Here is a 25,375-nt window from a genome sequence, read left to right as displayed (position 1 = left end):
AGTGACAGCAACAACAGCCCAGGTGTGGACAGTACGTTTTGAGTGGATTCCCAGTCTGTCTGGGAGACAAGAGACACAAAACTGCTTCATTCTGTAGTTATCAGGAGAAAGCTTCAGGGAAGATTTCCTGTGACTACCATATTTCAAACATTTTAAGATCTTCCTAAGCCTGAGCACAGTAGTCTGCATGTGTTGCACAGTGTGTGTTGTAAATGGTGCTAACAAAAAGGACATGACACCGGGTTGAAATAATCAGGTGCTTGCTGCCAAAAAGTAATGAGTATTTTACATACAACCTTTAAAAAAGCCTTGATTTAAAAGGTTTTTATGATCCATTAAAAAAACCTCTGAACTGTTGTGAAATACCACTAGAAGCAGTGGTATTTCAGTCAAAATTTTTAGGAAAATATATTAATGAAAGTTTTAATAGACAAACCGAAATCTCTAGTACTGCTGTGTTATTCTTGTAGCAAATGTCGTAGTAGTTTCTTCATCTTCTACTTTTTCTTATTCCTCTTAGTCGTCTTATTTCTTCCACGTTCTCTTAGTTTGCATATGGGCTTAAAAAGGCAAACCGTTGAATTCTGAACTATCCCTTGCTCAGATCACCTAAACTATCATTTGCAAGCTGGCATAAATTATTTTTGATGGTATAATTTGAAACCAGTATTATTTAGATATTAAAGAATTAAAATAAATTAAAATGGTAATTCTACAATGAATAACATCCCCTGTTGTTTCAGAGGTTACTGTCCTTCTGTTTCAATCAATTAAAGCCTGAATGGCTCCAATGACTTAGAAGAAAGCACTAAGATAAGGCAGGTATTCCATAAATTCCAGGAAATGCCAAAAGAGAACCTACTGAGAAAGACAGGTACTGCTACCTGTGCTGGTTTGACTAATATTAATAATAAAGTTAATTTTCTTATCACAGTTAGAAACCTTTCTTTTTCATAGCTAGCATAGTCGTCGTTTGAATTTAGTTTGAGAACAAGAAGATAACACCCCGGGACAGAGTTAATGTTTTTAATTGCTCTGATCTCAGAGCCAAGGCCTCTGAGCTCTGCCCACAGGTGTGAGGCAGCTGGGAAGTGGGGCGTAGATGGGGCAGAGCTTGACTGATCAATAAGAATATTCCATGCCATTAGCGTCATGCTTCATATTTAGCAGAGTCAGGATCTTCTGGTTAGGTATTTTTTTTGGAGCCAGGACAGAGACCTGTTTGGGGGAGTTCCGTTTGGGAGTTTCTTTAGTTTGGCCTTTTTGCCGTCCTGCCATTTGCAGAGGCCTCTGGGCCTTTCCGCCTTTTCCCCCCTTCTCTCTCTGGGATCGGCTGTTCGGGACCAGGGTGCTGCTGCCTGGGACTGGCTGCTCGGTGTGGATGGAGTTCATGAGGAATTGTATTGAGTATCTTTTATTTTATATTCTATTTCCATTTTATATTATTTATATTTATATCATGACAAGTAGTATATTAGTATTTTGTTATTTTATTGAACTGTGTTTATCTCAATCCATGAGTTTCTCCCTTCCCTTCCAATTCTCTCCCCTATGTGGGTGTCGGGAGGGGAAGTGAATGAGCGGCTATCACGGTTATATTGCTAGTTCGGGTTAAACCACCATGCTACCTTTCCCTGTAATTTCCTTCCTTTGGTAATGCTGGTCTAGACAGATATTTTCCTGTGGTATCCAGAAAAAACATACACAAAAGAGTTGAAGACAATGAACAACAGAGCGATCACTTTCCTCTCCTGTCCTCCGCTGAGGCCTGCCCTGGATGTGCCATCCTTGGTCTGAACAAGTCCCTTGGGAAGCGCAAATCATGGAGGGGCGGAAACTTCATCTGCCTGAATTACACATTTATTCTGCTTCAGTTGTTCTGCATTACTACTCATTTTGTCTGCCAGGGAGGGAGGCAAGAACACAGGAAGGGATGCAGCATGTGCTGTGTGAACTGTGGCCAGCGATCAGTGTCCAGATTTCAGCCAGGCAAATGCACACTCTGCAACCTTGTTCAGCTGTGCAGGGGCACCTGAACCATACCAAGGCACTGTCAGGATGCATATATATTGCTTCATGGCCAGGGCAGTGCATACAGTCACAGGAGAGGGTATGCGCTTCCTGTACCAATCTGCCTGAGACCATCTGGAGTGGCAGAGCTTCTCCAAGCTTACCCCATGGAATAATTGCTGAATACTTGGGAGGTTTCAACTCAGCCATGGCATCCACTGCAGACAGAGTATCGACCAATCCACAACATCTCCAGCTGTAAATTGCCCAACACCAAGCTAAGCAGCTATAGGCAGCTGGGGAGACCACTAAGGGTCACTGGTTTCCAAATATAACGGCTACTTCCCTTTTCACCACAGTGAATGGTGAGCATACATGGGATGCTACCTTGGCAGCCATGTAGCGAGTTAACCCCAGAATTCTGAAAGGTCGCCTTGTACATCCAAGATGTCTGAAGTATAATACAAACCTTTCTCCATCAGTCTCAACTGGAAGCAGTAAGTCCTTTTTTGAGCCTTTCACAGTACCTGTAATCCTTCCCTGTTGAACTGTGAAGATCCATTCAGTTCCTCTGACCTCCTCATCATCACTGGAGGTTAAGCTTCTTTTCCCTTCTGCAGCCTGCTAGTCTGGAAAAGGAAGCAGAAGTGACTGGAAGCAATTGCTAAAGTGGTTAGTGGGGAAACAGCTGTGCAGAAGCAGGGACCATCTTGCCTGGGACAAAGGAGTGAAGTTGACTCCAGCCAGCCCAACTCAGAGAATGGCCACGAGGAGTATGAATCCCCTCTGCCCAGAGGCAGCTGCACCACTGATATCTCCTTCTTTGTGGAGATATTGTAGAGGAGCATCCAAGGGGTTCAAGAGCTGTCCTGGACCAATAGACATCCTATCCAGCTCTGCAGGTGGGACAGGCATGGATGAAGCCAGAAGTGATTTTGCATGGTAAAGCTACATATTGCATATCTGTCTTGTGCATCCTGCTCTCTCCCTGCCTCGTTTTTTCTGGTAAGGGCTATGGAGAAGCAGCATCGAGAAAGAGATCCAAAGCAGGAAAGAAAAAAGGATTTTTCTGGGTGATGTTTTGGAAGACTTCACACCCAATCAGATTGTGCATGTCCATGCTGCAGTGCCTCTCTCCTGAGTCAGATTTCCCACAGCAAGCACGAAGCCAGGTGTAAACACTTGTCTGTGTGGTTTGCCACTTGAGAGGTATAGAAGTTATGCCAGGCATGGTGAAATACAACAGCATCTGTACCAGTGCAGACCTGGCCTTAACATGACATGAGATCATAGTAAAATAGTTTTGATAGGAGCAAAAGATAAATCTGGGAAGTGGGTGAGCAGGGGAAAGCAGGGGGAAAGGGCAGGGTTTCCATGAGATGACAAATGGGGCAAAATTCAGGTTAAATAAACCATTCCATAGATATAGAAGAACTTTCTTCCGTCATATTTTGGTATTTCTGTCCACTTATTTTGAGGAACTGCATTGAAATTTTGAGGCAGAACAGCATTTTAAACAATATTGAGATATACTTTTGATCTGGATAAGTGATGTACAAATTGGGGGAAAAAGCACCCAGACAACATTTGCTTTAAAATTTATTCCTGTCCATCACCTTACTACTAAAGAACTTTATAACCTAGAAGAGCAAGAAATAAATACCTATCTAGCCCATTTAAATTTTAATCACAGTGGTTAAATAATCCAGGAAATGTACACAGCTATTATAAATATCCAAGTTTTGTTTCCAACTTCCGTTTCTGTGGGTTGCTAATCTGATTGAAAGCTTAAAAGAAAATTGCATCAACAAGTCACCTATTAGAATGCATTACAAAATCACTTCTTGTATGACTCTGTTCCTTGCCTAACTTCGCTTGGTGCCAAGTTTTCCTTGACAAAGAGGTTGAAACGAGGGAAGTTCATATGGGGTTTAGTTTTCTTAAAGCGATTCCAGTTAGCTATTAGCAATTAGCTGTAATTTGGCTGCCACGTGAGACTCTTAAGGTGAACAGCGAAGATGCAGTCAGTAGCATGGTGGCATAGCCAAGTGTCCTAATCACTAGGACAGGTCTGAGGTCAAGCAGGGAGATCAACAGATCCAGGCTACCAGGGGCACAGTCAGGCACCAGGGTGGATGGAGACAAGCGCACCCACAGCATGGCTCAGGCAGGGGCTGAGATGGGGTCCTGAGCCCATGGGCTGAAGTGTGCAAGGACCAGGTGGGGCTGGTCAGGGCCACTAAGGCCAATTAATGCCCTCAGGGCCCCAGCAGCCATGCTGTTCTGGCCTTCTATGGAAGACGCTTCAATGGAAGAATACATTGCAGTGGCTGGAGCAAGGATGATGCCTAATGCAGAGGAGCAAGCTCAACTGAAAACAGAGACCCAAAGCATCACATGGAGCAACTCCTGGAAGTATTTATTGGCATATTTACAAAGGCAGTGTACAGAGACGACAAAACAGACTTCTCAGCCTGCCTGGCACTTCATGCTGATTCTTTCAGCTGGACTTCTGACATATGGTGGGAAATATGTACCTACTCTGGCGATCTGAATCCTGCCCATGGTTCTTTGTAAGGTGATGCCCTTTCTGTTCTTGTGCTTTCTTGGGGAACAAACATATATTGAATAGTCTGTTCCAGTTTCTCATCTCACCTGTTTCTTTCCCTTCAAAGCAGTTCATCTTCTGGATAAATACCAAGTGTATTTATAGCAATTTGCAATTTCTTATTCCCATTTCTTTGAAGATCAGTATGCCAGACTCTCCATCTTCCCTGTGAGCTCTGATCTTAACATGGTATTCTGTTTCCAGATGTGAACATTTTCATAGTTTAGAAGGCCTTTCTTATGGTTCACATTTTTAAAGACAGTAAACACCCTCTGTATTATAAATCATGCATTTTGGGAAGTAGTCATTGTACAAGTATCTGCTGAATCTGAGAGTGATCAGGCAGGAAACAGCCACAGGTCTTGCAGGTGAGCCTCTCATGTCTCCACTGCCCATTTTCAGGGCATCATACCAAGAATTTTAACAGATTAATCCAGGTTGCTATGCTATTTAGCTTTAGTGCATCTATCCTTGCCGACACAAGTCACTTGATAAAATAGCTGCGCTAGAGACAATGAAACCTTTTTTTCCCTTACATGGGAAACCAGATAAACTCCAGATCACTTCACTTTAAGCTGCCCTGGAACCCTTTTCCATGCTAGATATACACGCCTCTTCCCTCCTAGACCCAGGTGACTTCGTCAGCCCTCCCAAAACAACAGTTGCGTGTGATTCAGTCTGGGAGCTTTCCTATTGCAGCCACTTATTCAGGGAAGTTTTGGGTAATAGCAGTTGTGTTTCCAGATCAGTCCAGAGGGATAGCGAAGAATATTTATAATTTGTTCCCCCACTCCATATGCCCCATAACAGCAGTGCCATTTGCTTGAAGACCTAGTCATTATCTGCCTTGCTGGTTTTCAAAGCTCCGATTTATATCCTTGCACATTACATACCAATCATATTTGAAAACCCCATATAAAAAAAAAAAGGAGGGAAGTCAAAACACCTCAAGACATCTAACTCACCACAAAGACAAACTGAAAGTTCTCAGACAAAGAAATACTGAGCTCCATAAAAAAGAGGGAAAAATACATTGTTAGTTCACTATGAACCGCATTTCCAATAAGACCTCTGTGTCTAATGACATTTTTAGCTGCAGTAAAAAATTAGTTTTGCAAGTGCAAAGATTTCTCAAAGAAAATATCTACTGCCATGTCTTTCAGCAGATTAAACATAGAAATTGTATTACCAAGAAGCGACTTTTGTTCTTTGCCACGACCATTGTGTCAGCATTTCCTCTCGGTACTGCCACTTCTTAAACAACTACCTCTTTCAGATGGAGTCACTGCTACTCCCTGTATCGCTTCTCCTGGAGGAGTTTGGATATCATCCTTGCCACAGCACCTCTTGGCCTTATGGACCTCCTTACAGGAAGGACTTTCAGTGTTCTGAATTCCAACGTCTAATGGAGAAAGTCTCTGTATTCGCATGTCCAGCTTTTCCCTATTAAGAGCTTTTCTTGGGATTAAACTGACCACTGCTGCATAGCCTGTTCCTGAGTGAGGAGCAACTTCTGGTAGAGATGAAGGCAGACTCTATATGGACACAGTCTCCGTCATTTGTTATATTAACATGAAATCTAAAAAGCCAAGAGAAAAATAAAAATTAGAGCAGAACTTTGGTCTGAAAATTAGAAGACCTATTTCTTATTCTTTGTAAAAGTGGGCCTTAAAGACTGGAGGCAACTAAATAGAGAATGATCTAAAACAAGCCCCACTTCTCCCTGAGAGGATCAGAATTAACGTGCACATGAAACATATGGTGATGCTCTGATGCACCTTAAATTAAAGCAAGCTGCTTTGATCCCCACAGAGATCTACCATGTGTATTTGTACTTCACAGTCTACAATGCGTTGTGAAGCACAGAGGGCACAATTCTCCAGAGCAGGAGAGGGAGGATCCCAGCAGGACCCATGGCAGCAGAGCTCCTGCAGCACAGCATGGGGCCCTGCCGCCTCTTCCCATTGATTTTGCTGAGTCTCTGCAGAATAGACAGGATGCAGCTGCAAAGAAAGCTGGTCTCCAGAATACAAAGTGGGCAAAAGCGATGCCTTCTGAGGCACAAACACCCAGCCCAGTGACCTTCTGATTTGGTCCTGAGCACCTCAGTTGGTCTTAGGAGCCCCTGTCTACACCAGCTGGGTGTTGAACCCTGCAAGACCAACAGGGCAAGCTAATTCAAACAATTTATAAATGTCCGATATCAGTAATTGTTCCTGATAAGGCAAATGTTATCCAGCTCATAAATGGCATTGTACATAAGCAAGTTATTCTAGGCACAACCTCACAGCCACTATGCAACCACATGAAAAAGCAGGCAATGATGCCCCTTTCTCACTTCTCTGGAGACCTAACTAGTTTTATTAGCATAGTATTAGCATTTTTACAGCTGTATGGCAGCCCTCATTTGGTAAGATACACAGGTTTATCTAGAGTGGAATACATAACACAGAATAACTCTCTATTTGGACAAAGAAGCTACTGACTCTCTTCCCACGTACTATATTTGAAATAAAACTCACAAGTTTGTGTCAAATGACTCTCCATTCACCCAGAAGAACTTGCTTCCTTTCCTGCGCAGCCCAATCCAGAAGTCTGTTATGCGTATTCGATACATTATAAAGTTCTAGACAAAACACAGAACAAAATGACATATGGCTATTATTTTATGATGATGATTCTATAGCTTTTTGTATAAATACTGCACAGATATAAACTGCATCACAGAGTATACAATGGCAGACTTTTTTTTTTTCCACAGGTCACTAATGTTTTCTGCTAAATTTATTTAGACAAAATACTGAAGCAAGCCCAAGATCCATTACTAATGTCAGTGAAGTCCCAGCTATTCAGTTGGCATTCATGCAGGGTGTTATTGACCATCCACCATCTCTGCCTCACCTGTCATTAAAAACATCCATGTATGTTGTTGACACACCACATCGCATTACATAATCGTCAACTAGTACAGTGGTTTCACTGTATCACAAGGAAAATGGCCTTTCAGTATAAGGACATGTACTTAGCAGGGACACAGTGCCTGACTTGGCACAGGTTGCCTTGACTGTTATGCCACCATAATTCCATGAATGTCAATTATGTTGTGTCTTTATTAAATTGAAGTCACACACTTAAAATCCCCCAACTTCCCAATTTTCGCACTTCTACTTTAGACACTAATTGTGTGTGAGTTCATTCCATTTTCCTTTTCCTTATATTCCTCATCCTAAAGTCAGTTGGGACTACCTAAACCCAAACTCCAGGACATTCAAGGGCACACACAGAGTTAACCATCTGCAGAATGAATAAAACAAACACCCTGAATTGGTAGGACACTACAGGAGACACAATGAACATAGTAAAAAGAAACCTGGTTCGAAAAGAACAAAAACCACAGGTAGAACTTGCTGCACAAACCAGGTATTTTCAACACCATGGGTCCCAGCCAGTCTTTGCCTTTTGTGGAAGCAGGTATATTGACTATTTTGCACAGAACTAACACCACATTGCTGTTCCTCAGATGGCCACAAAACCATTTGTTATGCTAAAGAAAACACTCTTTAAAAAGAACTGTGTCCTTTAGGAGTATCAAGGAGATAAAACACATACATGTGTGCAGTGGTCTGCAATCTCAAAATTAGTTTAGACGTTATATTTAGTGTAGGAATTGCTGTTGACTGTACTTTTGGGTACCTCGAAGACAGAATGAGTATCAAGAGGGTGTGAGCGGGGAGGACAGGCTAAGTAGCCTGACTTAAAATGCACACATAAGTTGCTAGTTTAAAAAAACCCCCACACCTTCTTTATTAATAATTATTTATTAATAATAACAATTTTAATATCCTTTCAGATTTTAATTTTATACAGAATTTGACTTTTACATTTCTGAAATACCTTCTAAGGTAATAACAGAATTTCTACAGTGGATTTTAGTCAACAGATCACATCACACTGAAGAAGTCTGTAGGTCATACTGACTTGCAACAAACAAGTCTACCACACAGTATGCTGGGTTTCAAGCTATACAAGAGAACAAGTGATGGAGTTGCAGAAACTGTTAGGGCAGCAGGCATAACACCGAATTCAAGACACCAGACACCTTACCAGCTCTTGGTGGCTGTCAATCACTGCAAGGGAAGCTCCATAGTCAGCACAGGACTCTTGACTGGAATTCCAATCTGCCATGGCTTCTGAATGATAGTAACACTTCTTCTTGTAGTACAGCCAGTCATCAGGGCACGGCTCTAGATGTGGTAATTTAGGTAGATCTTTTGTTCAAACGAAGAAATGAAGAGAACATTACTTACTTATCATTATGTATTTAAAATACAATTGTATACACATTTACAAGTTCTGGACCTGCTTCCTCTAGCTTAAATATATCTGTGACTTGCACTGAATTAAGCAGGAGATGGGTGAATACAATATAACTGAAAGATTGTGCTCAGTTTTTTTTCCAGTTATACCAGCTACGGGGTGCCCAGTGATTCCTGATTACATGCTCACATGCCAAGCATGTGCCAGCAAACAGACATGTGCAATTCCAAAGCTCCAACTACGCCAGAGACATCATGGGCGAGAACATCGGGGTAGAAGTGCAGACACATACACTAGTTATCTACTGTGAAGCACCTAGAAGCTGACCCTAAACAGGTTCTGGTTCAGTGTACTCAGCTGCAAAAATAACTCTCCAGGCCAGAACCAAGCAAGTTAAGAAGTCAGGCCTGCCCCCCTAACTCTACTTATGGCTTTGCTATTCCTTGGCATTTTGCCATGCTGCAGTACAATGGAATCCTGCTGAGATTTTTGAAAAACAAGTCAGTTTAGTGCTACCAGAAACAGCTGTCTGAGGAGGACCAGCCATATCACAATTCAGTTTCACCTTCCTTTCTGGATTATAACCTCTCTTTAATGGCAGCCACAACAGTGTGTGAGCGACAGCTCAAATCTGTGGGAATGCCTCTTACTCCTCAGCAATGAAGAGGCAGCACAACAACAGAGAAGATTACTGAGCTTCTCTTTCCAGAACTCGTGTTGTAAAATTAATGAACTCACCTAGCACGATCCACGTTAAAAGCAAAATCACAGTAATAGCGATGACGAGTCCCACAATTCGTTTCCAGAAATGGAGGTGTGAATACATATCTGAGGAGAGAAAGAAATATTAATGCACATCGGGGAATATAGCACGTGTAAGGAACTGAAGACTCGGGTCAAAAAAGTGTCGGCTCTCCGCAGCCGCCGTCCCGCGCCGCCCGGCTCACCCGACTGCGCGTTCCTTCTGCGCGGAGCCGCCGCCCTCCCGAGCAGCTCCTGTCCCTCCGGTATCACCAGCGCCAGCGACCCGCGGGCCCTGGGGGGTCCGTCCCCGTGGGGCAGCCGGGCCAGGAGCGGGTCCACGGCGAACCGCCGCCGGCATCGCCGCAGCTGCCGCAGCTGATGCCGGCGGTACGCCGAGGAGATCAAGATCTCGCCGCCGGTTGCCTCCATCGCCGCCGCGGGGGGAAGCCCTTCTCCTCCCCCTCCCTTTCGGTTTCGCCTCGGAAAAGTGCGGTAGAAACGGGAAGGGCGGGGGCGGACTAGCGTTGGCAGAGGTCGGTTTCCAGCCCGCCGGGGTCGCCGGATCCTCGCACGAAAGCGGCAGTGCTCGGCATTCGGAGACCCCCGCCAGCCGCGCCGGGAGAAGGTAGGGTGATGCTGCCGTGGCTGAGGCAGGGGGCCCGCATGCATCCCCCGCCAGAGCCAAACCCGCGGGGAAGGTGGGACTGAAGAGGAGGAGAACGTGCTTGTTTAAAGTAGAGGCAGCCGGCATCTCCGAGGTTCACTTTCAGGTCTTGTGGCTTAGGACAAACGGAGCTTTTGCTGGTGTTTCCTGCAAAGGAAAAAGTTTGTCCCAAGAAAGTGAGAGCAAATGCCTTTAGCTAAACAAGCGCTCAGAAATGGAGAAGTTTTTTGTGGCTCAATGAAAAATTGCTGACCTTCAGGCTGCGTGTTTTTCTTCAGTCTTACAAAACGCTCTCTGAAACACTTTTACCAGCATTTGCCTTCGAGAAACGCCTTGTGTTACAGAGAGTGGTAGCTCACCTGAACCCCAGCTGGCTGACTTGCTCACTCTTATGTCCCAAAAGCCAAGGGTGGGGAGCAGGCTTTTTCCCCTGTGTGGATGAGAAGGTTCAGGAGAAACTCCTCTGTGGCTGGAATCAAAACCAGTGCTTTTTCAGTGCAGTAACAAAGCATGGCACGCTTGCTGGAGGCAAGAGGCCTAGACCATGAGCCAACATGCATTCATGTACCAGTGATTATCCAGGCACTCAAATGGCCAAAGTGTTTTGCAGATGTATTTGGAGCAATCAGAAGAGGCTTTGGGGAAAGAGCACCTTGTTGGAGAATGTGATTCCAAGCCCCAGTTTCTTTCAGTTTTTGTAGGATGGACCAAGAGCAAGTGAAGTCTGATTCATAGAGATATCTAGGCACCTAATTACTTTTACAAATTTGTGGAGTTGAGAAGTCTTCTTAGGCATGTGCCCATTAACATCAATAATAATAGCAGTAATGAAATTTAAGATGTTGAAGAGTTTTCTAAAAGGGAGTGGGTTTTTTCCCTCCTGTTTTAACCTAACTCATGAACATGAATTGACATGTCTGTGCTGACACAATACTGTTTATAGCTGCATATTCTTCTCTGTTTGACTTTTTCTGTTAAATTTATGTCATTGAAAGTGAGATTTAAGAAAAACTATAAGGAAAACATCACTCATTGAAGTGAGCACAAAAGTGTACAGTGAACATCCCTCTGCAGACCAGATTAAGCCTCACTTGGGAAACTGCCTGAACTTTTCGCATGCAGACAAAACTACTTAAGCTACGTAGTGGTAAAGTGGAAAGCTCTGCTTTTTGTGGCTTTTCCCTCCTGGCTTGATATGCCCCATCCTTTCCTGTTCCCATCTGCTCTGTCCTCCCTAACCCTGCATTACAGTCCTCGTTCCCCACCAGCCTCCCACCAGGAAGGAGGATATGTGCAATGTATTTGAGATCCACCTTCTCCTTTCTGTGGCCCGCAGATATGTTGTTGCACAAGCTCCTTCTTTTCTGTTTGTTTCCTCGTTTCTCGGTCCACCCTGCCCTCATCCCATCAGGTACAGGCAATAACTAAGGCAGCTTGGGGATTTCTGATATTCCTCCTTGTTTATAGACAGTAGGGGAAGCACTCATTAAACATAGCTTCTTTCTTTGTTTCCCAGCTGTAGATGGCATCTGAAGACGAACAGGAGGCTGGGACCACCCAGATGGCACAAGCACCTGTTGGGACCATAGGCTCCACTAATGTCAATCAGAACATGGCAGCTATTTCATGGCAGTGGAAGCCATGGAGGCACTATAAATGTAAGATTTTTTTTCTTTGGTGTTAGGTAAAACATCTTCATGCAGGAAGTCTGAAGTTTAACTCCAAATCTAGTTCTAGGTCCCCCAGCTTGGGCAAGACAAAACATGGGAGTTTACTTCTAGGCAAAGCTGTAGTCACGAAGATTAAGATAACTGTTATGTTTGATCCAAGTGTAAACTGTTTACGTTTGATCCTTCTGTGTGAAAATGGGCATTTTTCCATGTGGTAGTTTACCTGTGTGAAATACTCTTGGATAAGATGTAGGAGGTGAAGCCAAATTTCATTAGTGAAAATAGTTTGTGCTTTTGCAGCAGATGAGCTTGCACCTCTGCATTGACATTTGTGTGTGAAAGACAGCTTGTGACAAAGAGAAAACAGATTTGATTGAAGACTGTAGCTGTACTCTGAGCCTCAGCTTTTAATGTTTGAATTGTGTGAGAACATTCTCCTGTTTTCCAAACCTGGATGTAGCTAGATTGGAGTTAGTGATGACCTATGAGTTCTTGGCCTCTGGAGGTTATTGCTAAGAGGTCTGCAAACCATGGAGGAGATGCTAAACTTGGGACTGGAAGGTTTAAATTTGCATCTGTGGAAAATGTAGGGATCAAAAAAAATGCATTTGAGGTGATAGTTGGCCATTTTGTCGAACTGTCCAGTTACATAAATGTCAATCGAGGATGCCTTGTTTGACTTCAGTAGTGCTTTGTATTTATATACTTGGAGCTTAAATGAAAAGCTATCTTGCTGCTGTCTCACTGAATACTGAAATACAGTCTGAGCCTGTGTGGTCATGTGTACGAAACCATTAACGATCTTCTTTTTCACAGGCTTTTGGTCATGCCTACTTTTGGTAGTTCTGGTTGTTGCCATCATCATTATTGCATTTGGTAAGCTTTTGGAACTTTTTCCATTTGAGATATGTTTCCTCTGACTACTGGGCTCCAGGATCTCAGCATTCAAACACACCAGTGTTAGTACTCTGCACTGCCTGCTGAGTCACGAAACCAGGAACTTCCACCAATATTCCTGTTGTTCTGATGTCAGTATAAGGTTGAATAACCTTCAGGCAATATGTAAGAGGAGAGAAGATTCTCTTTACAGGTAAAATCCAGATGATTCAGCTATGAACTTTATTTTTGGTTTTGCTGCATCCTTTCTACACTGAAGACTGTAGCTTCTCGCCTGGCCATGCATGTGGTGTACGCATGTCTTGTCTGTGCTTACCGCCAGTAACTTACCTGATTATAGGAACTGGTGCACTAAGTCAGCATCACATCTCCTGGCATAGACTCCAGGTTTATTGGGTGGGCTGCTCATATATCTGGTCTTGAGGGCTCCTTTATTGTCATACGTGGAAAACTACATAATACAGCTAGCATCTCTTTTGCACAAGCAGTCTTTGGAGATCATTCTGCCTTTTTGTTTTTAAAAATCCATTCGTGTGGCATGCTGTATTTTTAAGAAGTCAGCCCCACCTGCCACTGGAACAATAGGGGCCAGATGTGCTCACACTGTCCCATGCAGAACTCTTCTATAAGAGCAAAGGCTGCAGTATACTGCCTGCAGTATTACCCAAGGTACCCAAGTTACTGGGTGCATGTGTATCTCAATGGAGCCTCCACAGCCCTGTCTGCACAGGGAGCTCTTGCATTTCTGGCTTAAATATATCTTCGGTCTGCCTCCTGAAACAGCACGAGGTACAGTAGTGAGGTCCTCTGCACATACATGGAAATGGAGGACGATGGTAACATCTGTCCCTGTTGACTTTCCTTTGCTTTCTTAGGCTATTATTAAAATGGAATCAGTTACATTTTCTTGGAGGGTGTGAGGGCAGTGCTCACAGATGACTTGCTTAGGGTTCTCTAATTATATGTAGCAAAGAGAGAAGCTGATTAGAAAGGAGAAGAAACCAAGCATGGCAACAGCAGGCTGCAGAGTCTGGGAGATTAATTCACTTTTCTGCAAGCCCCTGTACTTACATAACGGCCAGTTAGTTTTGTTCCAATATTTGCTGTCTCCAAGCTTAAGCAATGGGTAAATGAACTTTGGGTGCAGAGGTCTAGAGTTGATCCCAGCAGGATGATCCAGGAAATAAAATTATACACTGTTTGAGCATGGGTGTGTTACAAAAGACACCATCCTGCACAGAAAAGGTCACTGTAACCATTCAGTAACAATCAGGGCAGATTATTTTTGTTTGGAAAATAGAAACCAAAGTAAATGCAAATTAATTCTCTTAATTGCAAGACATGAAACTCAACACTGAAAACAAAACATGCCAGTGAGTCCTGTCACTTCCAGAGATCTATTGTGACAGAAAGATGAAGAGAGGGCATCAAAATGTGCTGGGGAGCAACTTCAGTGAACCATTCTCCAAACCATTATCTCCAAATAATAATGATTTTTACCTCTTTATTAACAGACAAATAGAACATAACACCTAATTTACTTAACTTCACACAGATTTATCAAGTACTTAAAGGTCTGATACAAATTCAAAGCAACTTGTCTTCATGAAATACTTAATCGGTTGTAGATATTCAAGCAAGTTCATTACTTCAAATAAATTAACAGTATGAGGTTTATTGCCCTATTACTGGATTTTAAATATGTTGAGTGTAAATCGTCAACTGTCAATGCCTGTAATTCTCTAACATTCAGGAGTGTTTTCCAAACCCTACTCATTTTCCACATACTTTAGTAATTGGGCTGCAGCCCCCAGCTCTCACATTTCTCAGCTGAAGACAATGCCTGAAAGGCAGGGAAGTTTCAGACCCTTGCCCTTCCTTTGGAATATCTTCTGGCATGTAGTGTGGCACTGGCTTTCAAAAAATATATTTTAGGTTGGGTTATGCTGATGAATGCTAAAATTTTACCATGCAGAAATGTTGTTCTATTCTTTCCTTTGTAGTTGTAAAACCTGAGGCATCTGCTCAACACTGCCCCAGCGAGTGGGTAGGCTACAAAAAGAAATGTTATTTCATCTCAGAGGAGGAAAAAAACTGGACATCTAGTCAGACCTTCTGCAATAACAATGAATCCTTGCTAGCCACTTTTGAAAACCAGGAAGAAATGGTAATGGGAAAAAAAAAAAACAAAACAGAACACAACTTTCGTCTCTCTCTCCTTCCTTGACAAAACTTTTTTTTCGTGCAATATTTATCCTTTAAAGCTTTCTAAAATAAGTAAGATGTGTGAATTCAGGTAGTGGGAAGTACCTGCTCTATGACTGTAAGTAGCTAGCTGGCTGGCTGCAGCAGGTGCAGAGCAGCAGTACCAGCTGATTCACATTGCTTTTGTGCCTAGATTTGACTTGAATGACTATGAAAAGCTCTTTGTTATTAATCAGTTTGCCTAGTTTTACTCTTCCGTCCTATGGACTCTTCTGTCCTGTGGACCTTCATCTTCAATGCAAGTATGATGTCCAACATCCAGTACAGACAAATAAATGGATACTTTGGTTTCTCTAAGAAACCAAATACTTAAAACCATTTCTCAGCATAGTGGAAATTATCCATCTTTATCTGCTTCGATCTGTTTTTAGATATGCCGTAATGCCTCTTAGAGATGCATGCTTATACTGGTCATGGGAATATACCCCTGCTGAAGCTGGTTTGGACATTTTCTCATGCTAAGAAGTTTGTTAAAATACTTACGTTTGCCTGTATTATGGTCCAGGTGCATTGAGCTGGTGAATGCTAGTGATATCTTCCTACTGCATACTACTGCAACTGTAATATGCTTTTACAGATCTGCTGTCTTTTGAGTATTGTCAATGAGAAACTAGTTTAATCAAAAAGTTAGGTTTTAGATACATTGACATTTGAACTTTCTTCTTCCTGTGATTGTTGAATAGAGGTCAAAAGGCTACTTTTCCAGTTGGCTGTAGCAGACAGCGGACAGGAGGAAACCTCAGTGCAATTACACAGATTAAGTCACATTTGAATTTGACTTGAGCTAATAAGTATTTTTACAGCTACAAGAATTTCAACAATAAGAAATTTATTGCTTCATGTATGAGTCCCTTACTGAATGTGGTCTCTGATTTTATCACATCATCAGACCCTTTTCTTTGCCAACAATTCCAGCCGGCTTGTCCCTTCTCCATAAGCCCCTTCTGCATTGCTGCCCTGTGAGTGATCACCCCTTCCAAACTTGTAAATACTTCTCTTCCTTACACATCTAAACGCTTCACTTCGAATTAAAGTGCCTGTGATACTCAGCTGATAATTGGCTAGGCAGAAATTGGTGTTGTCTAAACTGCTGCTGAAATACCTTTTTTTCTACAAACCGTAAACACAGCTATGAAAGAAAAGCACGGGAATACTGACATTGGCTTACTGGGCCAGATCAGTGCTCTGTGGTGTGCATTGTCTGGTCTCCAGCACCGGATAGCGTGAGCCACACCAGAAGAAGGTACACCAAAAACTGCAGAAATGGCATTGGGGCCATACTGAGACAGTTTTCTTCTGAACTACATGGAATTGAAGTTGCTTGGGAAGTGTGGAGAAGTATCAAGCTGCACTCTGTCCATGTCCATTAGCGTCCATGCTGACAGCGAATATTTATCTCATTTAAAAGTTCACTGAATCTAATGATAGCTTGTGGCAGGGAGTTCTGTAATATTAACCCATTGAAAGTGCTCTTTCTGTTATCTTCCATTGTCTTTGCTGTGCTTGATACAGGTTGTGGCAAACTTCTGGAGCAGTCTTTTACTCTTCTTATCTGCATATTCACAGATAAAAAAACTTTAAATTACTTAAATAATAATTGGGATGAGGAGGAGTGCCTGTATGCCCATCTGAAATGCAGGGAACACCTGTGTGTACTAGCTTATTTTGACCAAGCTGCATATGTAGAAATTGATAAACATGTATAGACAGACACAACCAACACATGGTGTTTGGCTATTTTTGTGTGTAGTGAACAGTATTAATTTTCAAGGGTATGGAACTGAATAATTTTGCTGAAGTTTGTGATGCGATAAGGGTCAATTAAAAGGCAGAACTAGGCTCTTAACTGTCAGTGAAATGCTTATGAAAGTGTTCTAAACGGCATAGTGATGAACTAGTCCTCCTCAAAAGTCACAGGAGGGATTTGCTTCTCATTTTGAGAGCTCATGTTGACAAAAATCAAAAGCGCCTTTTTTTTTTTTTTTTTCTTTTTAGCATTCTTTAGCCAAGCTTTTGAAAATAGATGACTGCTGGATTGGATTGTGCAAGAAAGGTGAAAGCTTCTACTGGGAGAATGGTATTGCCTTGAAGGAGGAGTTGTAAGTTCTCTGTGACTGTCTAATGTAGTTAAGCAAATGTAGAATTATGGTTTACAGCATGTTATTTCTGTAAGGACTCTTTTTTTTAATATGATTTATAACTATGACCTTGAAAACAAACTCTGCAGTTATTACTGATCCAACTCCAATAGCATCAATGTAGAGAAGTCCTTGATTCAAGACAGGTTTTTTGCTAGCTCAGCACATGAAGATAATATTATTGATCATATCTATTTACCTTAATTTAGAGATATTTTTCAGGACATAGTATACACATTTCAGTCTCTTTTCAGATCTTCAGAATTTTTGTTTTCGAATGTGATCCTTTGTGCTTGTCTTCCTGAAATACACAATATCTAGCAAATACACATATTTTTTAGGGATGAGAGCGAGTGAAGTGACAGGTATGAGGGAACTATCATCTTCAGATGGATGAAGCAGCCTCATAAGAAAAATCATACCTGCTTTAGTGAGTTTGTCACAACCTGCAGACAACCAGATTTTCCCCCTGTTTATATTAGAAAATGTATTGGCCAGAACAGCTCTGTATCAGGCCCATCAGAGTTCCCCTTTGATGTAAGTAGTTTTAGGCAGGATATATCATAAGCTGTCTTTTGTCTTTCCTCGTGATATTGTACAATACCTGGTAGGGACCATTCATTGAAATGGAGATTCATGCAACACCGCATCAGCTAAACAGGCATTTCGGACATGGTTTGTCACTCACCTTGCTTTTGTCAGCTGAAACTACCATATCACAATGGACCAAAGTTAACTGGAAAGTACTTCAGCAGAAGCTTTGTTTTACAGCAGGCTAAAATATTGGTCTCAGTAGTAGAAATCATTTAGTAATCGCTATTTTTTCCTGTATTTTTTCAGGTTCCAGATACGAAATCACTCTGAGTGTGCCTACTTGGATGGCTTCACTATTTCTACATCAGCATGCTCTTTGCCCAGGCGCTGGATCTGTGTCCAACCCCATAAAGCAATGACGTAGATCTTCATTTGATAGTAACAGTTAAAACACATCTGTGGGAGACTACGGTGGGTCCGTGGATTCCCTGATGGAGGGCATGGGAACCGGGATTAGCCTTGAAGATGTTGAGGCCTACCCATGAGAAAGATGGGAGTAAAGGACTATCCAGAGGTATTAAGGTGTACGCGTGAGAGAGAAGGGAGTAAAAGAGTAACATTGACAATAGCAAAATTAGCCAATGAGATGTTACTACTGCAACTTGTAACCAATAGCAAAAAGACGCATGAGCTGGTAAAGACTATATAAAAAGGTGTTTGTGGCAATAAACGGAGGCTGCTGTTTGTACAGAAGAACTTGGTCTGTGTCGTTTGTCCATCTCAACCGTGACACACATCCATTGTATGGTCACTTCGAATAAGACGCCAGGCTTGCTGCAGCCACACTGTCTCAGAGCATCTGGAAGGCTAAATTGGGGAGAAGAGGATTTTCTCAACTTCCCAAATGAGCTTCTAGGTGTTCTGTCCTAAGACAGAGGAGGAATTTGCTTAGTCCAGTTTACAGATCACCTACAATGGTTCACCAGTGCTGGCTGACAAAGCTGATGGTTCAGAGGGATTCCTGCTAGTCTTCTGATAAAGAAGGATCTCTTTCACGTTCTCCTTCCTCTCAGCATGTGGCCTTGGGGATACACAGCAGCCAGAGACACCAGGCAGCAAGTACGCCTACAGAAACGGCTAAATCAGGGCTCTTTGGTTTCTCCAAAAATGGCTTGTGCTCTTTGCCGAATTTTGTCCTGACTGATGATTTCAACACTGCATTTCCCTATTTGCCAATCTGCTGACCTCACCTTCAGCCCCCATTTGTCCCTTTTACCTCCTTTTATTTCTGCTGACCTATTAATCTTATGTTTTTCCATGCTACTTCTGTTCTTTTAACAAAGGTACTCAGTTTGACCGGTCTGTGGCCATCACCGTCATCAACACTTCCTATGGCTGGAGCGTTGGGAAGTTCAGTACTTACTAAAGGAAGTTGCTCATGAGAGTCTTTCCTGCCCTGCCTGTTTTCTGTGTGGGCTTTCATATTAATGTTTACCAGGCTTGTTCATGGGAAAATTTGAGCTTGTTCAAAAAAGCAATAGGCACCTCCCACCCCAACACAGCAGGATTATTCTTGGCCAGTTGCATTATCTGCATATCTAGTGCACAGTAATCTCAGGAAAAGGGCATGTTCGGGTCTTTTTTGCACCTCTTGGAAGCAGTGTTTTGTCTGTGCAAAAAATCTGCTGCCACTGGAAAGAGAATGTGGTGTTTACTGATCACAAAGTGCGGGAAAAAAATGTTTTGAGCAGATAGCTGTGGCAGACTGGGATGTGAGAGCTGTCACCATCTGCTGGTGCTCCTCTGCTGAAGCTTCCCAGGCATTGTCAGCACAGCACCTCAGCTGCTCCATTCCTGGGGTAGGTGTGAGGTGTCTACTTTAGCTTCTCACAGTTGTGCTGTGTTGCAGAAATCTCCAGGAGATGAGTAAGGCAGATCACTGAGGGCATTAACCTGATTTGCCTCAGCGAGATCTGCTGGAATTTCTGTTGGAGCCTTCAGTTGGCTGGTTACTGAAAAGACATCAGCAGAAGGCTGTGCATTTCTCTACCACTTGCATCTTATCTGCTAATGATGATAGAGTCATAGAATCATTTAGGTTGGAAAAGATCCTTAAGATCATCAAGTCCAGCAGTAAATGATGTATCAGCCTGGTAGGAAATCCCTGTAAAATGACCAGTATATATGTGGTGCTAAGGGTGACAGGCTGTGTCACTGAATTACTTCTTGAGATGCTGTCTGTAGGGACACTAGTCCTGAATGGAGTCCCACTGATGCCAGCTTCGCACCCAAGTACTTCCACAGCCAACTGCACTAATGTTGTCCCTGGTTTACACTGCAGCAAATGAAGTCAGAACTCGTACTCTGCATTTCAAAAGCTATGCAAGTCATTGCGACCTATGTAAATAATTTTTTATTATTAAATTATTATTATTAAACAGAATACTAAGAGGAGTATAATAAGAATGTAAGGGGACTTGCAATGTGGAAAGCTCCTTTACTGAGTTCCTAGGAAAGGGTTCTTTGAGAGAGGAGAGGGATGTGTAAGCAGTTTGAGGCTCTTAGCTGCTGTAACTTGACCGTTCCCTCTGTGATTCTGAGACAAAAATGTAACCGAGAACTGTCTTGAATAAAGTGCCCTTGAGTACAACTACACATTTTGTTTTGTGTTTGTCTAGGCTGAACCAAACTATTTTCTGTTACTAAAGGCCTTCCCAATGTTGGCAGTTTTCAGGGATCATTTTTATTGTTAAAATAAAGGTTTGACTTGAGATCAGGAGCTTTCAGGCAGCACAAGCAACTGGTATGCCAGTCAGTGGTATTTGCACACAGACACTCTCCTTCAGCTTGTTCTTCTGAAATCAGTGTTCAGGGTCAGGTGCCGAGGACATAGAATACATGTGCACAGAAAGCTCCAAAGGGAGGGAATTATCAAAGAGTGACTGATCCAGCAACAGTGACGCAATCTCACAAGCCTGTGTTAAATAAACAAGTATTGCAATAACTGATTCAAACATTTCTAAACAGAGATGGGAAGGCCTAAATGTTTAGTTATGCATGATTCATTGAAGTTCAGCAGAAATGTCATTTTTCTCATAGGTTCAATTTTAAGTTGCATAAGAACTTGTTAAACAGATGCCTTGCTGGCAAATATCTCAGTTTCAGCAATTTTCCAGCTTTGCATGGTAAACCTAAAAACCAGGAAGACACTTCAGAGAGATATTAATGTCAGTGCCAGCAGTCATTCAAATGAAGTCTTGAGTGTCCAAATAATTTCTGTCCAGAGGTCACTGGACATGAAGATCCTGATTCTTTTTCCCCACATTTGAATTTTGCCTCTGCAAAATTACAGATCCTCTTCTATTCAGGGAAAGGGGAATCTCTCCAATGTGTACACATTCTGCAGCATCTTTAAGTAGCAGGTACAGTACTGCATTGCCATTAGAAAGAGTAGTACTGCAGTGGGAGTATATGAATCTAAAGTGATTGAAAGACATTCTTACTCCGCCGGTTACAGAGAGATGAACAAAAGGCATGGTCCACTGCACAATCACTGGCACTTCCCAAAGACACCAATTTTGCAGGTTATAGAGGCTCACTGGATGGAGTTATTTTCATCAGAATCAAACCTGATGGGCTGCTTAAGACCAGTTTCAAGAAAATAAATGCCTCTGTCCCCAGAAGGAGGGCATTTTCACCGTGTGAATGATAATTTCTCAGTATTAAATGAAAGTAAAGGCACTTCCAGAGAGCTATCAATACCTGGACTGGGGAAGAAAACACAGAGAGATGACTACTTAAGCATCCAAGGTTCTTAAATTGCAGTTTATTCCTATATTCTAAAACCTTTATATTCTGTATCTCACCTTATAATCTGTATCATAACTATATTTTAAATTTCTGTTCTTGAGCTTTCTTTAGTCTGACTTATCAGAACCTCAGGACCAGCAAATGTAAAAGCAGAAAAGTGGACTGCTTCTGGAAGGTGATGTTTTATATGAGGGGGATGAGAAGAGAGGTTAGCAATGTGAGTGTTAGGAAGAAGGAAGGAAAAGCATTGGTTTACACAGTATGGTCCAACCAACAGGTCAGAAGTAGCCTCTAGAAGCAGATACTTTCTCCTTGAAGAAGGCAATATACAACTGTTAGATATTTCCTTCCTTGTCCAAGTAAAAGAAGCAGTGGGAACAGAGACAGAGGCCATATTGCTATAACCTTCACATTAAGACATAGACTGCTACAAAGGACTTGCAAGTGTAATAGCCTTGTTGACTCTGCAGTTATAAAGTAAAATTAGTACGGAAAACTGAACAGACGTGAAGAAAAAGTAATGAATACTGAAGTTCAATTTTATCTGTATGTTGAGGTGGCCAGGAAGCTGATGAAATACAGTCGTCTTGATTTTCTTGTGGCATTAGATGAGCTTGATTTTTCTTGTGCTAATAAAAGTGACATCTCAGTCATTTTCCCATAATCCACACCCCTGGCAAATCCCATTAGGGCCAAGGAGGCTGAAGCCACGAAGACAAATGTCCCATACAATCCGTGTGCATAGGGAGCTGAGGCTGACCTGAAAAGAGATTGTCTTCACCAGTGAGACTGAAGTGATGTATACAGACACCTCTGTGAAACCATCAGTGCCCCTCTGTGATTCAATGGGTTCTGAGGTATGAGGGGCAGCAGTGACACCCACCCAGGGAAAGGGGTCAGCAGGAGGCAGAGTTAGGAAACACAAAGGAATGGGACACAGAGTGGGATGTACTATGGCATACAGCAATGGATTTTGCCCTGGTAGAGTGTGAGCAGCTGCCCTGCCTAGACACCTAGAACTTGAGAGGCTCTGAGGGAGAGTTCATCTCAGGTATCTTAATATATGGGATACTTGGTCCTTGGAGGGTCTGGCTTCTCACTACTGCTGTAGAGGAAACCTAGACATAAAAATTAGACTATACACCTACTTTTCTGGCACTTCTAATGTTAAGTGAGGTAAATGTAACATTACTGTCTGATGAACTCCCACTTTCTGAAAAACTACCGTCTCGCTGAAACCTGATGGCAACCACTACATTTAGTTTATCTGGCAACTGCTTCCGTCCCATGTAACTATCCTGTTTCTGCTTAGCACTACCTGAAAACTCTCTAGAAAGCATGTTTATAGGGATCCACTGGACCTAGAGGTTTTAGGGTTCAGAAACTGTAGCACCTGAACAAGGTGAACACCACAGCCCTCCTGACAAGGCAGGTCTCCAGGACTCACAGCCCCTGTCATTCAGAGAGGAAAAAGAGGTGATGAAGTAGACACTGTCACACACGGCAACACCGCAGCCAGACAGCTAGGCTGTCTCATTGCATCATGCAAGGATGTGGTGGTTGCTGGGGCAGGGCTCTGACAAAAGCAGCCACAGGAGTTTTTCCCACTGTCAGGGCTGAGGGATATTTACACCCACAGAGACAGACCCTTCCTTCCTTCCTTCCTTCCTTCCTTCCTTCCTTCCTTCCTTCCTTCCTTCCTTCCTTCCTTCCTTCCTTCCTTCCTTCCTTCCTTCCTTCCTTCCTTCCTTCCTTCCTTCCTTCCTCCCTCCCTCCCTCCCTCCCTCCCTCCCTCCCTCCCTCTCTCCCTCCCTCCTTCTCTTCACCAGCTTCATCACCCTTCTCTGCATTCTCTTCAGCACCTCGGTGTTTTTCCTGTGCTGAGGGGCCCAAAACTGAACACAGTATTTGAGGTGCAACCTCACCAGTGCCAAGTACAGTGGCACGATCACCTCTCTAGTCCCTCTGCAGAGCCTTTCTACCCCTGAGCAGATCAACATGCCCAACCAACTTGGTGTCATCTGCAAACTTACTGACGGTGCACTTGATCCCCTTGTCCAGGTCTTTGATAAAGTTATTAAACAGAACGGGCCCCAATACTGAGCCCTGGAGAACACCACTTGTGACTAGTTGCCAACTGGATTTGACTCCACTCACCACAACTCTTTGGGCCTGGCTGTAGCATTTTACCCAGCAAAGAGTACGCCTGTCCAAACCATGAGCTGTCAGCTTCTCCAGGGGAATGCTGTGCAATACAGTGTCAAAGGCTTTATTGAAGCCTGAGTACACAACATCCACAGCCTTTCCCTCATGCACTAAGCAGGTCACCTTGTCATAGAAGGAGATCAGGCTGGTCAAGCAGGACCTGCCTTACATAAACCCATGTTGACTGGGCCTGATTTCTTGGTTTTCTGTCTATACCACGTGATGGCACTCAGGATGATCTGCTCCACAATTTTCCCTGGTGCCGAGGTCAGACTGACAGGTCTGTACTTCCCCAGATCCTCTTTCTGGCCCTTCTTGTAGATGGGTGTCACATTTGCCAACTTCCAGTCAACTGGGACCTCCCCAGTTAGCCAGGACTGCTGATAAATGATGGAAAGTGGCTTGGTGAGCACCTCTGCCAGCTCTGTCAGCACCCTTGGATGGATCCCATCTGGCCCCATAGACTTGTGGGTGTTCAAGTGGTGTAGCAGGTTGCTTTCCTTTTCCCCTTGGATTATTTGGGCTTCATTCTGCTTCCCATCCCTGTCTTCCAGCTCAGGGGGCTGGGTACCTGGAGCAGAACTGGTCGAACTATTAAAAACTGAGGCAAAGAAGGCATTTAGTACCTCCGCCTTTCCCTCATCCTCCGTCACTGTGTTTCCCCCTGCATCCACTAGAGGGTGGAGATTCTCCTTAGCCCTCCTTTCGTTGTGGATGTGTTTAGAGAAGTATTTTTTGCTGCCTTGTATGGCAGTAGCCAGATTAAGTTATAGCTGGGCTTTGGCCCTTCTAGTTTTCTCTCTGCTTAACTTCATGGAATCCTTGTAGTCCTCCTGACTTGCCTTCTTCCAAAGGTCATAAATTCTCATTTTATTCCTAAGTTCCAGCCAGAGCTCTCTATTCAGCCAGGATGGTCTCCTTCCCCATGACACACAGGGATGGCTGCTCCTGTGCCTCTAAGATTTCCTTCTTGAAGAATGTCCAGCTTTCATGGACTTCTTTGCCCTTCGGGGCTGCCCCCCAAGGGACTCTGCCAGCCAGCCTTCTGAACAGGTCAAAGTCTGCCCTTTGGAAGTCCAAGGTAGCCGTTCTGCTGACTTTCCTCCTTACTTCTCCAAGAATAGAAAACATGATCATTTTATGATCGCTATGCCCGAGGCAGCTTCCAACCGCCCACAAGTCCTCCTCTATTCACAAACAACAGGTCCAGTGGGACACCTTCCCTAGTTGGGTCACTGACCAGCTGTGTCAGGAGGTTGGCTTCCATACACTCCAGGAACCTCCTAGACCGGGGGTGTCAAACTCATTTTCATCATGGGCCACATCTGTCCTAAAATTACATTTGGCCCTTTGAAGGCAACCATGAGGCTGATGTGACCCTCGGTGAAAATGTGTTTGACACCCCTGTCCTAGACTGTTTCCTCTCTGCTGTGTTGTATTTCCAGCAGACATCTGGTAAGTTGAAGTCCTCCATGAGAAAAAGGGCTAGCGATTGTGAGACTTCTCCCAGCTG

General features: G+C 43.2%; 2 protein-coding genes across 2 annotated transcripts; one reads left to right on the top strand and one right to left on the bottom strand.

Moving 5' to 3' along the window:
• Positions 1-4,423: 4,423 nt before the first annotated feature.
• LOC135998713 (C-type lectin domain family 2 member L-like) lies at positions 4,424-10,128 on the bottom strand. The gene is made up of 5 exons (XM_065651878.1): positions 9,883-10,128; positions 9,674-9,763; positions 8,723-8,886; positions 7,141-7,244; positions 4,424-6,197 (listed from the first exon to the last, which is right to left on the bottom strand). Exons 1-5 carry the CDS (start codon positions 10,106-10,108, stop codon positions 6,065-6,067), a joined length of 717 nt encoding a protein of 238 aa, XP_065507950.1. The 5' UTR covers positions 10,109-10,128; the 3' UTR covers positions 4,424-6,064.
• Positions 10,129-18,572, top strand: LOC135998722 (C-type lectin domain family 2 member L-like). Its single transcript, XM_065651888.1, has 6 exons — positions 10,129-10,304; positions 11,860-12,001; positions 12,830-12,889; positions 14,914-15,077; positions 17,171-17,274; positions 18,154-18,572. Exons 2-6 carry the CDS (start codon positions 11,866-11,868, stop codon positions 18,269-18,271), a joined length of 582 nt encoding a protein of 193 aa, XP_065507960.1. The 5' UTR covers positions 10,129-10,304; positions 11,860-11,865; the 3' UTR covers positions 18,272-18,572.
• The last annotated feature ends 6,803 nt before the right edge of the window (positions 18,573-25,375 follow it).

Source organism: Caloenas nicobarica, chromosome 1 (genome assembly GCF_036013445.1).
Source record: "Caloenas nicobarica isolate bCalNic1 chromosome 1, bCalNic1.hap1, whole genome shotgun sequence".
NCBI classification, from domain to species: Eukaryota; Metazoa; Chordata; class Aves; order Columbiformes; family Columbidae; genus Caloenas; species Caloenas nicobarica.
This window is presented reverse-complemented; position numbering and strand designations above follow the sequence as displayed.